The sequence below is a fragment of the Parus major genome, unplaced genomic scaffold, assembly GCF_001522545.3.
Source record: "Parus major isolate Abel unplaced genomic scaffold, Parus_major1.1 Scaffold258, whole genome shotgun sequence".
Taxonomy (NCBI): Eukaryota; Metazoa; Chordata; class Aves; order Passeriformes; family Paridae; genus Parus; species Parus major.
In genome coordinates, this window is record NW_015379266.1 from 53,994 (window position 1) to 67,748 (window position 13,755).

General features: G+C 43.8%; 1 protein-coding gene across 3 annotated transcripts; it reads right to left on the reverse strand.

Annotated features, from left to right (window-relative positions):
* Window positions 1–2,715: 2,715 nt before the first annotated feature.
* Window positions 2,716–7,850, reverse strand: SEC11C (SEC11 homolog C, signal peptidase complex subunit). Of its 3 annotated transcripts, none has more exons than XM_015615795.3 (6): window positions 7,653–7,850; window positions 6,859–6,968; window positions 6,274–6,423; window positions 4,992–5,111; window positions 4,400–4,457; window positions 2,716–4,014 (listed from the first exon to the last, which is right to left on the reverse strand). In XM_015615795.3, exons 2-6 carry the CDS (start codon window positions 6,939–6,941, stop codon window positions 3,961–3,963), a joined length of 465 nt encoding a protein of 154 aa, XP_015471281.1. In that variant the 5' UTR covers window positions 6,942–6,968; window positions 7,653–7,850; the 3' UTR covers window positions 2,716–3,960. The 3 variants fall into 3 exon arrangements, with proteins under 3 accessions (XP_015471281.1, XP_015471280.1, XP_015471282.1); XM_015615794.3 differs by having other exon boundaries at window positions 7,649–7,789; XM_015615796.3 differs by lacking the exon at window positions 6,274–6,423 and having other exon boundaries at window positions 7,649–7,789.
* Window positions 7,851–13,755: the final 5,905 nt, after the last annotated feature.

Here is a 13,755-nt window from a genome sequence, read left to right on the forward strand (position 1 = left end):
GAGGCGGTGCCGCCCCGGCGCTGCCCTGGCCGGGGGGGCCGTTCTCTCCCTCCGTTACCTCCGCAACGCGGGCGCGTCCCCCAAGTTCGTGTTCCCCCGCTCCGTTCGCCGGGGGTCGGTGCTGAGGCCGGCCCGGGGCACCTCGGGGCGGTGCTGCCGGCAGCGCCCGGGCACCGGGAGCTCCTCAGGGCGGCAACAGCCGCTGAGGGGACCCGGCAGCTGCAGGGGGCGAGGTCACCCCGCCCTGCGGGACCGCACCGTGCGGGCTTCGGTGCGGCTGCACTCGGGACAGAGGGTCTCGTTGTCCCTCACTGGAACAGAAAATCTCGTGTAAAGAGCTTATTTGAAATTCCAGTATCACCTGAATTTCCCGTCACAAGCGACAGTGACGGGGACTTTCTGCTTTCCTTGCACAGGAACCCTGTAAACTTTGCAGCACCTTGAGGCACCTGGAACTGGCCAACTTTGTGGTAATTGGATGAAAAGAATTCCCGCCTGAAGAGGCACTGCAGGGACACGATGGAGACAGCATATCCCCGGAAAGGCTCTGAGGTGGAACACCTAAAAGCGGTTTCACTAGAGTAAAGGTGGGTGAGCAGTGATGGGATCTGAAGTCCTGATGTGCCATTTGTCACCCAGGAGAACAGCAGGGACGGGACGAAGCCACGTGTAATGGGTGCAGTTTATGTGATGATTTTGCTGTCTAGAGAACTATGGTAGGAGGTGGGATACACAGGGAGCAGAGCTGACTGTAAGGAACCTCCCGGCTCCTCCAGCTAGCCCCACATGACTGGAACTGAACTATCCCGACTGGAAGCACCCACAGACGTGAATTAACATCGTATCCAGGCAAACTCTTGTACAATTCCTTTTGAAGTCAATTGTGTATCCTGCTGTATTGAGCCAAATTGTTCCCTTGTTCAGTCAGTTTGTTTCACCTTATTTTACTGATTAATGTGATTCATTCTTTTCTTTTGGTTATTAATTATGCATTCCTGCTTAATTCACAATAGTATTCTCATGCCTCAAGTTTCACTGTGCAGCCTGCAGTACAGCTAACAGACATGTGCTCTGTGCTGAGTGACAGCTGATGAAATAAAATACTGCCATCCAGAGAAACTTGTAATTGTTTGGAGCAATCAAGGCAGGAAATTGAAAAATTCAGGAAACTGTCCATTTTCAGAAAACAAAACCAAACCCAACCAAACATGAATTCTTACTCAGTTCCTTGCTGCCCGGGAGTCACAAATCTCTCTTACTGAAAATACCATTCAAACAAATAAACCTTTCTCATATGTTGTATATGTAACTATGCCTTTATTATTTATTTACTTGTTCATAAGGATTTATTCTAATCTTAATTTATTGCCCTTCTAAGAAAAATAATAACTTGATAATATTGGAAAATATTATTCTGGACCCCCCCCACAGCAGAAAAGGAACTAGATACAATGTTATGAACTGTGAGTGACTCAACTCACTCAAGACAATCTTTCCCTTTAAGAAGAAGCCTGATAACATCAATGTGTTCGAACACCAAGAAACAGCTGTTTTAAAATACCCTTCCCCATTTCATACATCCCATGGCAAAGTAAAATGCTGCTGTGCTCCATGACAGGAAAACATTAATGGTTTTTAAATGCTATATCCACGAGAACACTCTTTAATCTTGTGCCTTTACATTTTAGACAAGCATCATCATTCTATCAGCAACACACATTTGATGGCTATAAAAAGGGATAGTCTAAGAATGGTGTGCCTTTCATCGTTTTCTTTGTAAGGGATCCTGGTGTTAAGATACAGCCAGGATGTATGTACAGAACAAACACTGGTGGAAGCCTATCTCCAACATAATAACAGGCATGATCACGGAGGAATACTCTGTAAATGTTGAAGATGCTGAATAGACTAATCTCCAGCATTTCCAATCTGCACTCAGGGCAGGTGCTCTGTAAATAACCTCAACATCGACTCAGTGCTGCAACCATTCCCTGAAGAACTGAAGACATTTCTCAGAAAATATCTCCACAACTTTACAGAGGCTGAATAATATGAAATAGTAACATTTATTTAATAAGGCCCAGTGCAAGATAGTTGATACTGTTTGTGCTGCATTTTGGGAAGCCCTGGAAAGTTGAAGCTTAAGCACAGTGATTGCTCACTGCACATTTAACATCTGCCAGGCTGCTGTGGCAGCCACACGTTTGGGCTTATGATTTTTGTGGTGGAGAGGTTCAATAATTGGAGAACTCAAATGGGAAGCATTTATGGACATGCCTGTGGACCAGAGAGCCTACAGAGACCATCCAGCCCAATGTTCTAGGCTGCCCAGAAGCTCAAGGGCATTGTCCAAGTGCTGCTGGAATGCTAATGCTCCCGAAGGAGGCTGCTCCAGGTCTGAGCACTCTCTCGGTATGGAAATGCTTCCTAATATCCACTCTGATCCCCCCCAGCACAGCTCTGAGTCACTCCTGAGACTGGATCCCAGTGTCACACTGGCAAGCTGCAAAATGCCCCAACTGCACTCTCCAAGTCAGAGCTGACTGGTCACACTGGGGTAGCTGGACAGCATAAAGCTGCATTTCAGCAATACCAAGAGAAAGAAAAAAATTCTTACTCCACATACACTGTCTCTAAAAAACACATTATTTTTTCTTAACTGGGATGATACACTTCCAGGAAGACTGCATTAAGGATCCCAACATTATTCTGCCATACTGTTTATTATACTTAATTTTATTTCTATACAATTTGACACAAAATAAGTGATTTTTATAATACAGTTGGACATGAAAACTGCTTAGTAGAACACAAAAGAAGTAATATTACTTGGAGAAATTCAGCAGTTGTCTGTTGAGCGTGAGCTGTTACAACAGAAAAGCTGTCATTACTGTATAATAGAGTATTTTTGCAGAGGTAAGGGATTATAGAAGAAAAAGAACTCCAGAGGAAAAAGAGCATCATGCTGTTCCTTATCAAAGCTACAAAAACAAAGCCAGCAAGGAAAACAAGTTCGGCTTTGTTGAAGGTGCAACACTGACATTTGAAGATAAGAGAAAAATACCAAATTTCATAAAAGACAGTTATCAGGTAAGTTTTTAAATGAAAAATCAATTTTATATTTAACATTATTCAGGTGTTATATGATAGGAGAGAATAACACATTCTCCAAGCTGGCATAAGAGTTCTGGTTTCCCCTTCTTGGCAATATCCCTCAAGTGTACTACTGTGCTATTCATTCAGTAATTTACAAGTGTTATTAAAGCCCCAGAAAACCTTTTTGTTAGGTTTGTTTAAGAGCTAGGACACAAAAGGTAGAATTGTCAACAGCCTGAACACTAGCAATGCACACAGTCCCTAAAAACCAGGCCTCTAAAAATCAGGCCATCTGGGCTTTCTTCCTTACCCCATGAAGGAGCAAGGTTCAAATTCAGGGAAAAAGCTCTAAGTCCCCACTGCTCAGTACCAAGTCAGAGTGAAACTACCCTTCTTGGCTATTTATGTCAACCACAACCAGCCAACTTATGCCTAAGTCTGACTAAGCTCCTAGAACTTACTACCTGTTCAGAGATTCTGTGTCCTAATAAGCACTGATCAAAACAGCTTGTATGGTGGAGAAAAAAGGACAGTGACAAATTAAAAATAACCCCCAAAACAAACAGGAGGGCAAAAGTGGGTTCAGATGCAGCACCAGTCAAGAAAACCCACTGTGGCATGGCAAGAGAGCCCTTGGCTGCACCAGCTTGACAGTCCTCCAGTGCCATGCTAGGTGAGAGCAGTCTGTAGAAGGTGGTAAATATGTAATTTTGTAATTAGCCAGCAGCCAACAGCTTCACTCATTCGGTGTCGTTTATTTAGACAAGATAAAAGCTTGCACAGTTCTGTAAACGTATACAGAAACGAAACCATCTGAAATATATTTGGTTTTTTCCCCCTGTGTATTTCCCTTTGTTCTTGTGTTCAGGATTCCCGTTTGAGCAGTACATATGCTCCCATCACTGCCAGGAGAGCATACTGCAAAGAAACACAGAACACAGACTTGTTACAATTCCTCTCTACTGAGCTCTGAAAGCACAAACTGTTCAAAAGGCGCCCTTTCAAACACCTTTCACAATTGCAGAGCTCTGGTCCTACAGAATTGCAGGAAGATTTTAAAGTGATCAGATTTATCACAACTGGTTACACTTAACTAATGAAATTCTAATAAATGACATGTTTTCAACTCTTTACAAACAACAAATTCTACTGCCCAACAGTAAACAAGGAAGCCCAGGTCATCCTACATTGGGTACCAAACCACAGACACAAATTTATTAATGTTTATGCTTAGAGGCAAGGTTCTTATTGTCTGTACTTGTTATTTTAGCAATCCAAGTATTTAAAATATCAGTATACATACCTTAAATTTTGGGTAGTCATTCATTATTATAGTTACCATTCCTACATAGGGCAAAAACCTGTAATTGATAAAACAGATGCATGTAAAATTAACCCTCAAATATTACACGGAAGTATTTTAATATTACTCAGTCTGAAATATTTCAGTGCAATCCCATCATTATGCATAGGACTAATGTAGATCTGAATAGGAAGTATGTCGTGGTTAATTAATCTGTTTTCCTTAATCAAAATTATCTGAGAAAATCTGAAGAGATTTCAGCTCAGCTGGGGAAGGGGACAAAGTCAAAAGCTCAAACCTTGCATAAAATTCTTGTGGAATGCCAAAACAATTTCCTAGGAATTTCCAGCAATGACAAGGAGAAGCTGGTTAATTTTGTCTTTTCAGGTGAACAATTTGTTAAATATCCTTTTTTCCCCACACTCCACATCAGTGGGAGGACTATGGAAGCAACTTTTCCAAGTTTTCTTTTTAATTACAATTCTATTTAAGAAATTTAACAAATACATCAGATCTGGTTTTTATCAACAGCAGAATCAATTTAAGGGCTAATTTTTCTATTTAATTACAAAGTACATTTTGCTTTACTTACCCTCTTGCTCTTCCAACAACATCTTTCTTCTCTAACCAGTTCTGACCTTCTTTGTACAAGCCTCTATCATCAACTTCATTATTATCCCCTTTAGTCAGAAATTTGATGTTCCCATTTCCTCTAGAAGGCAATGAGGTGATAAACTAAATAGCACTTAATTTTAAAATCTCAATTAACATCTACAGAGCAAATGAGGATGAAAAGTGCTATAAGATTAGATAACAATGTTTGCTTTTAGCCCTACTTATTGAACAAGCACCATTAAATCATTAACATTACACTTTACTGACTTTATCTATCAACAGATATTAACAAGAAATGTTTTTTTACAACACTCCTAGATTGTCGATTGATGTAAGCAATTACACAATGGACATGAAAGGGATATTGTCCATCCAGGCACTAAACTTCCTCAACAAAAGCCCTATGTGTCTATTTGCATCTTCAACAGAACACAAATTCAAATAAAGTTTTTAAGTTTACAGTCTTCAAGTGGATTTTGCTCAAGTACCGATATAAAGAAATTAGGAGTTCTCATAAAAACAGATTAAATAATAAAAGGTAATAAAAAGCTAATAAAAATTTAAAAGATTAAATAGATGATTCTTGCAAATTTTAAAAAAGCATGGAAGAACAACTCAAGAAATAAACACCTTCAGCTCATGAAACAAGTATGTCAATGCTTGCCACCTCCAGCTTAGCTTTCCACTGTGCAGAACTAGGAGCAGAACTGTGGTTTAAAAGGACTGTTTAGCAGAGTAGGCATCTGCAACCAAGGCCAAACCAAGCCCTCTCTCTGCTGCTTTTCAGCAAGAATTGCTGCAGGCAGTGTGGCCAAGAGACACAAGAGTAAGAAAAATCTCTTCTTTTATCCTGAGTCAAATTTGGAAAACTTCAGTTAGCAAAGCTCACACACTCTGTTAGGCTGCACCCTGATTCTGAATTTCCACTTTCATCAAAAATTTGCTCTTATAACCAAAATCCCAACTGTACATCCATCAGCACAGAAGTGCATTCTGCTCATTCCTGCTGCCAGGACTCCTCCTGGGCACAGCTGTACCTGCTCAAACCCTGAGCAACTTTGCTGAGGGAGAGGCCTCAGACCCTTGAGAAGTGTGGCACAGAACTGGGAACAGAAGTGGATCACATTGAACAGCTGAGTTTTTTCTCACTGTTTATCCTCACTTGCCTTTCTCACACACTAAGCCACAATTAAACTGTCACTGAAAGCCATGGGGAGGGAAAGGAGCTTTACAAACAAAAAAATGCCAAGTTGCATTACTTTTCATGTACTTTGATAACTCTGTGAACTATTGGAATGTCTCTGCCTTCAACTTTAAAAACAACTATTTCACCAGCTCTGATTGGGTCATCATGGAAATTTGTTAGGAACAGCAGGTCTCCCCTGTGAAAAGCTGGTTCCATGCTGCCACTACAAATAAGAAAGAGAGAGTTTGTTCGCATACAAGAAAGAAGCACCATGAAATCAGAGAACATTTAATTCTTACAGATAAACCCACAATTTTAACAGATCTGTAGCTTCGCCCATTCAGTAACACTGCCCAGACCTTTAAAAGAACCCAAATACCAGAAAGCAATTGGCAGGAGTTTACCCCATTACGTGAAGGAATTTGGATTGTAAAACGTCTCAACCATTTACTGCTCCTACAAACCTCAGTGGAAACTGGGCCATGGCTACTGACAGTGTGAATTTTGCTAGAGCCCAATCACAGCTAAAAGAAACTACGTGTTTGATTCCTTCGTTTAATATGAATTCAAATTCCAAATGCATCCAGCGGGAAATGGGAGGAGACAAAAGGCAAAACAATACCCGGGCTTGAAGCAGACAGCCTTTCCATTGACTCACCTGAGCACCACAACAATGGGGCTCTCACTGCCAGTGACCACGATCAGCCCTTTCCAGATCATTAGGGCAGAAGACACAATCATAGCAAAATTTAAGACTTGGTAATAGAGCTGTGTGAAACAAGAAAATCGGGTTTTAAAGGTACTGTATTGTATTCAGAGGCACAACATATAGAACTTCAGCTCAAGTGCACCACAAATTCTAGGCTTTTATGCTAAAATCCTATTCCAGCACAAGTCTCGTAGCACAGAGTCAGACTCTACCAAGCTGCACCATAAAGCTGGATCCTCTGTGTGACTTAGTCTTGGGTTAATTCACTCCTGTGTGTCAGAGGCAAACACTCTGATAAAGGCTTATAAAGCTGGGGAAGCGACCTGGCAAACGATCGGACCTGGCTGGCCCCGATTCCCTCCCGAGCTCAGAAATATCCCAAAGGGCCATGTGCAACACCGCACAATCCGCAGAGGCTGACTTTCTGAGAGTGACTTTTGTTTAAAAGAGGAGCTGTAAGAGACGAAAGACAACAAAGGATCCTTTCCTGCTACTGTCATACTGAAACCTCTCATCTAAAAAATCACTTTTTTATTTTGACTTTCTGCCCCCAAATTTTCCTGCTCCGCCAGCCCTTCCAGAAGCGGATGCGCTTGAATCACACTCCTAATTTTTTGTTCCTTTTCTCAGCAGCACACGGGGACAGCGGTGGGAAGGACCCCGCAGGCTGGCGTTTGGAAATCCCCGCTCCCCGCTGAGGGGGTGAGAGCCGCGGGGGCCCCGGGAGCAGCCCCGGTACCTGCCGCTTGTTCATGCGCCGCAGGTCCCCGAACAGATCCATCGCGGCCCCGCCGCTCCTGCGCCAGCAAAACCTGCGCCCCTAGCGCAGCGCCGGGGATGAGCGCAAGTCCCGCCCTGCTCTCTGGGATCTGTAGTCTCCTTCCTCTCCTGCCCTGCTGACGCTCACAGAGCCTCCGCGGCCAGGTGAAGTATAACTCCCAGATGCACCGCGGCGAAAGGTCCTGATGCCGAGGCCCCTTGCTGCTTGCCCTTGCAGGTGCCTGAGCAGCAGGCTGCACCAAGGAGCCGTCGGTGAACGCTCAGACCCTTCGGCTCGGCGGGAAGAGCGGCTCCCACCCGAGAAGCACCGGGACGGCTGCGCCGGTCTCCCGGAGGAGCGGGGAGAGTTTTGGGTCAGGCGGCTGTCGCGGCCATCCTGAGGCCGCCGCTGCGTGTGCGCCGCTCATTGGCGGGACGGGGCGGGCGCGGGGGGGCGCGCGCTGTGAGGGGCGGGCGACGGTGGCCGGCAGGGGGCGCTGTGCTGAAGGCGGGAACGGCGTGAGGGGCCGTCCAGGCGGAGGGGTGTGAAGGGATCAAAGAGGGCATCGCAGCCTCCTCCTCAGCGGCTGCGGGTGGAATCATTCCATGGCAGCAGCTAGTGGTCGCCCCGGTGTTTGCTCAGGGACCGGGACACGACCTCCCCAGAAAAGCCGCAGCCGTGTGTGGCAGCCTCTCGGTGCCCCCTCGCAGGCCTGGCGGCCGGCAGGGATGGGCCGGGGCTGCTCAGTGTGCCAGGCACTGGGTCAAAACCCTAGCAGCACGGGCAGATTTCACAACCGTTTCTAGTTTGTCACTGAATGGTTGCATGAACCTGAAGCAGTGAAGCAACCACACAGTTACAGCTCGGAGCCCAGAGCCTGATTTCCTGGGGATTCAATTGACCAAACCGAGTCAGGCATTCACCAAGTTTAAAATTAGCTCCTGAAGACTGGGACTGGGAGAACAGAGAACATATGGAAATGCTGCTAAGATAAATGGAAACAAACCCTCTGACCGAAGTGGTGTTTTTGCAATTTGCCAGAAATTTATCAAGACTTTAATGCTGGTAAACAGTTGGACAAGACAGACTAGGACTGACCAAGAGAGGCAGAACTGGCATTAGATCACAGGAGAAGGTGTGATGCTCTCAGGAATGAACAGAAATGGCAAATTGGAAAGAAAGCTCCGAGGACATCAGCTAGGCTTGATCTAGATAAGATCCTTCACCTTCTCACTTGATTAGTTTTCCAGTGACACCAGTATGCTTTCTTTTACTGACTACACAGGAGCTTCTCTAAGTTTACATGATTTCAGTTAGTTCTCTTGCTTTTTACTACTCAGAAAAAAGCATCTGCTACTATCCCCTTTGAGCAGATGCAGTATTCAGGATTACTAAGAGAGAAGGAAAACATAAAAGAGCAGACTCAAAGGTGGTGAAAAGATTCTAAATTTTCTTTGTGCAATTAGGAGTTTAATCAATAAGGTGTGTGACAAAGTTATGTGTTCTGTGCAAGTGGGATCTGCCTACTGAAATGTTGTAATGACTTGCCCAGCAAAGGGTTTTCTGCAATTCCTTTGAGAAGGTTTTTCACACCATACTACTTAGATGGATGTTTTTTTTTCAGCAGAGTTTTTTTGCCTTTGGGTACAAATCTTCTTGCCTTTGTTTTTATAAAAAACCACGAGAAAACAGAGATTTAAAATGGTGATTGGGACAAAATTATCAGGCTGTGCAATTAACACAAGGGAGACAAACAAATCTCAGTCTCTAAAAACATCATTGAACATATCAGTAATTTATACTGGGGTTCAGACCACTAATTCATAGGCAATTAGAAACAATCTGACAAAAACATCTTGGTTAAATTTCCTTTGCTATTGGAAGGCAATCTCTGTTGTTTCTTGTGGTTATAGCTGTACATCCCACTTTAGCTATTAATTCATTATATTAATGCTGGGTATCATATCTGCATCAATATGAAAAAATACAGAACAGGAAACCAACTTTTGCTCCAAAACACTGCGTACCACATCCAAATTCCCCCTAAAGTAGAATAGATTTAATCCTTACTTTGTGTTTAATTATATATTTGCATTTAACAGTAAATATTTGACACTTTTCTATTACCTGGTCACAGAGGGAATGTCTGAACATAAATGGATGAATTTTCATCCTAGACTAGAGTTGCAGTGCTGCCACTCACAGAACAGAATAATGGCAAATGGCTGTCATAGAAGCATGATCTCTGAGTGTTATTTTTGGGTAGTGCTTTAATTCACCAAACAGGCAGAAAATTATTCTTGCCTATTGTGCAGTGGGAATATAATTTTTGGAGGCAAAAGACAAGCCACTCAGCAGGGAGATAGCAGCAACTGAGAGAATGTAAGTGACAAAGGCTGCTCAGTGTTAGAACAATTCCTTGCAGTCATTCCTGATGGAGAGAATTAAAAGTGGAAATCAAAGTGGTAAAATCTACTTCTGCAACAAGCAGAGGGAAGAAGCAGACTTAGTGTATGGAGAACTTAGAAAAGCAAGAAGGCAGCTTTGTGTTGAGACCTGGGAGGATGGAAGCTGCTTATTTTTTCGTTCACATAGATGGGACTTCCTTTTGTCCAAGGCATAAACCCACACTTAATTCTGAGATTGCTGTTCCTTTGCTTGTTGGTTTGATTGTGCTTCGTGTTTGATAGCTCAGAAAACATTTGGACTCCTCCATTGTTTGTGGTGAGGCAAGAGAAAACATATTAGGAAGCTGCTTTTCTTCCTTTTCCAGAGATGCTGGGAATCACCCACACCTCTGTTGGTGTGTTGGTGGCTTTGTTATTTTACCATCTACATGATTTCGATTATTAAAGGTTACATGTATTTTGAAATGTTCCCCTGAGCTGGATATTTGATTTCAATATTTGTACAGTAGATCTTCTGGAGCATTACAGCTAGAAAATTATGCTAGTTTTTTAGTACACAGAAAATGTAGCTCTTGACATTCTGGCAGATTTGCCAGACCTTTGCACACAGCCAGGCATTAGTGCTATCTATATGTATATATATTGAATATAATATAATATTGAATGACAGCTCTTTGTTTTCCAGGGGGTTGGTCATGGGGACAGAACTCACCCCGCTTCTGGATACTTTTAATACTTGTATTTCATTGCAGTCTTGTAAAAGTAGAAAGACTATTTGCTTCCTGTATGCCCATGGATGCGCACCCCCACTTTGGAGGCCACTGCTTGGGAGCATGTGTGGCTTTTGTCTTGTGTCCTTCCTCTCCTGAGTTTTGTCATGTGTCTTAGGAGCTGGCAAGGAGCCATTCACAGGCACAGTTTGCAACCTCAGAGTCACTTTCTGAGCGTATGAGTCAACATTTTAAGTCTGCTCTGCGACCTGGTGTCTGCAGAGCTAATTGGATTTTGGCTGAGTGGATTTGTTTCAGGGGATAGTTTATTTGTGAAAATAATTTATTTTTCTCAGGAGGAAGGGTAAGGGGAGGGAGGGATTGAGCTATCTGAACATTCAATTGAATTTAGTGAATAATGTTCTCTTTTCCTTCCCCTTCTCCCATGGAACAGGGAAAAAAAAATCAGAAACAATCACTAAATCAGGAAATATTGTTGTGCTTGACCTGCAATATTGGTCTGACCCGCAGAGGTATGGCACTGCTAGCCAAGTGCTGGACTGAGCTGGGGAGAGCAATGCTGATAATGCACTGCATCCATATCCCCACCATCACATTAGAGCCATTGAATACAAAATAGCACAATTTGAGAACAGAAAATAAATGGACTGCATAAAGTCTTTTGCCAAATCATATAAGGGGACATATCTGAGAAGGGTTCTATGCTCAGCTTATTTGGCTAACAGTCACATTACTGTTTCAAATACATTTCTTCCTTCAAAATAGAATCCTAGGGCTTGGAGAAGAGAGCTGTTGTGCCTCCAGTTAATTTTCCAGGCAGGTGAATCTGTGTCATTCCCAGTGCAGTGCCTCACTGCAATGCCCTTAATAGGGCTATTTGGTCCCCAGTGAGGAAAGCTCTTTTTTTTCAACTATGAAAGAAATAACATCAAAACCATGCTTTGTACAGTCACTATTGAGGAGCAAATCCAATTTTTTTTTTTTTTTCTTCAGTGTGAGGAAGTGCACAGGGATGAGATGAGAAGTGGCTTCTTCTTTTGTGCTCCTGCATCCGCATCCACTTCTGGCTGCAGAATCTACTTTGTACACAGAGACTGGGGATGTAGGTCAGGAACGCTTGCGCCTTCCATGGCTGACCAGTTCTGTACTTATTTCTCTTGTCAATTCATTCCCCACTGTTCCTAGCCACCCTTCACAGAGCCTGAGCAGATAACCTTTGAGTAATAATCTGAAATTCAAATACAAAGAATTGACTACTGAACTACCCTAATATTTGAGAAAGGTTTTAAATTAAAATAGGTTTTTCTGTGTGCTGTTATTGGCCTGGCAGCTGTGTGTGTATGCTAAGTGTACTGAGAAAGGTAATATTAACAGAATGAAAAGGTCAAAGTTTTATAAAAATCCTTTAAAAAGTAAATAGGCTTGCCAAACTGAATTCTCCACAGGTAGACAGAGGTTAAGAACTGAGAACATGTGGGCCTTTGGCAGGTTAAGTTGTGCATCTGTAAATGCCCTCCAGAAATACAAACACCAGACAAGTGTGGAGAAGTACAGTGATTGTGGCTAGCCAGATTCAGCTCTAGCTGTACCTACAGGCAAGCAAGCCAAAGCTCAACAGCTCCCGAGAGATATCTGAGGGCACTGTGCAGCATGGAGACAGCACACCTGTGTCATGCCAGGCATCCCAGGAACAATGGAGGAGATGCACGTGGTAGTCATTAGAGGCGTCATGAACTGGACAACACAACTGATTTAATTAGATTTATTTTGGGCTGAGCTTAGAGGTACAGCATAGCCCCAGTGTACATGGCAGGACATATTGGGCGTGCTAGAGTGAGGCAGTGGGTGGCAGGCTGAGAATGCATCCTGCATGGGGGAGCACACATGACAGTCACAGAATCTGCCAAGTTGGAAGGGGCTTATGAGGATCAAGTCCAGCTCCTGGCTCTGCACAGCACCATCCCCAAGAGTCACACCATGTGCCCCAGAGTATACCAACACTGTGTGAACTCTGTCAGTGACCACTTCTCAAGGGAGCCTGTTCCAGTGGCCAACCACCCTTTGGGTCTTTCTCCAGTACCCAACCTAAACCTCCCCTGGCACAACTTCAGGCTGTTGCCTCGGGTCTTGTCCTGGGAAGGGTCTGCAATTGCACTTGCCTCTCCCTCGAGCCCACTGCTCTTGTGGCAGAGCATTTTCCTTCCTGTGAGGTTGACTGCAAAGAGTGAGGTAGCTCTGGCTAACACAGTGTCCCACTTCCCCTTATTGTTCCTTCTGTACAGTCTCACAGCCTTTCTCAAGGGCATCTTTGTTGTGACAAATTGCACATTTTGGAAAGTGCCTTGGTACGGCTCTGGGCACAGTGGGGAGAGCCAGCTCCATGCTGCCTCACTGGGCTATTGTGAACTCCCCCACTGTCATTTTCTGTTACTTCACCACTGGTGAGTACATGTCCCCATGGCTTGTGGAGTTTTCCCCCCCACCACTTTACTACAGCCTAAGTGACTTATTTCGGTGCTTTTTCAAAGACCCCCACATCCACACAGCCCAAGCCAGGTGATTGGCAGCTAGGCACTGCCGACATGCTCTGAGGTGAGGTGCTAACCAATATTAGCAGGTGAAAAAACAGTTTAATTGAGGCTGTGTAGGCAGGTGGACCTGAGCCTTGGTGAAGTCCTGGTTGGGCAGTTTGTGTGCAGCTGGATATTTGGGCCAAGGTCTCAGCGTGCTCCCTGACTCCCTGAAGAGCAGAAGAGATGGAATGGGAAGGCACATAACAGGAGGAGATATATAGCCTTAGTTTTTGTTGCAATTTGAGGTTGCACTGTTAACGCACATTTGTTTCCAACCACAAGAGTGGTTGCAAAATGGTGGAGTCTACATGATCCCTTTCCTAACTCTCAGAGATGTTTTATGAGGTTTATTCCATTACTGTTCAATCCTCACA

Bases quoted from the DNA above. Each gene is read 5' to 3' on its own strand.
- SEC11C (XM_015615794.3), bottom strand. From the start codon at position 7,690: ATGGATCTGTTCGGGGACCTGCGGCGCATGAACAAGCGGCAG. The intron at 5,112-6,273 runs GTAATGCAACTT...ATTGCCTTCTAG, and splicing joins GTTATCAAAGTACATGAAAA to AGGAAATGGGAACATCAAAT. The intron at 4,015-4,399 runs GTATGTATACTG...GTTTCTTTGCAG, and splicing joins ATGACTACCCAAAATTTAAG to TATGCTCTCCTGGCAGTGAT.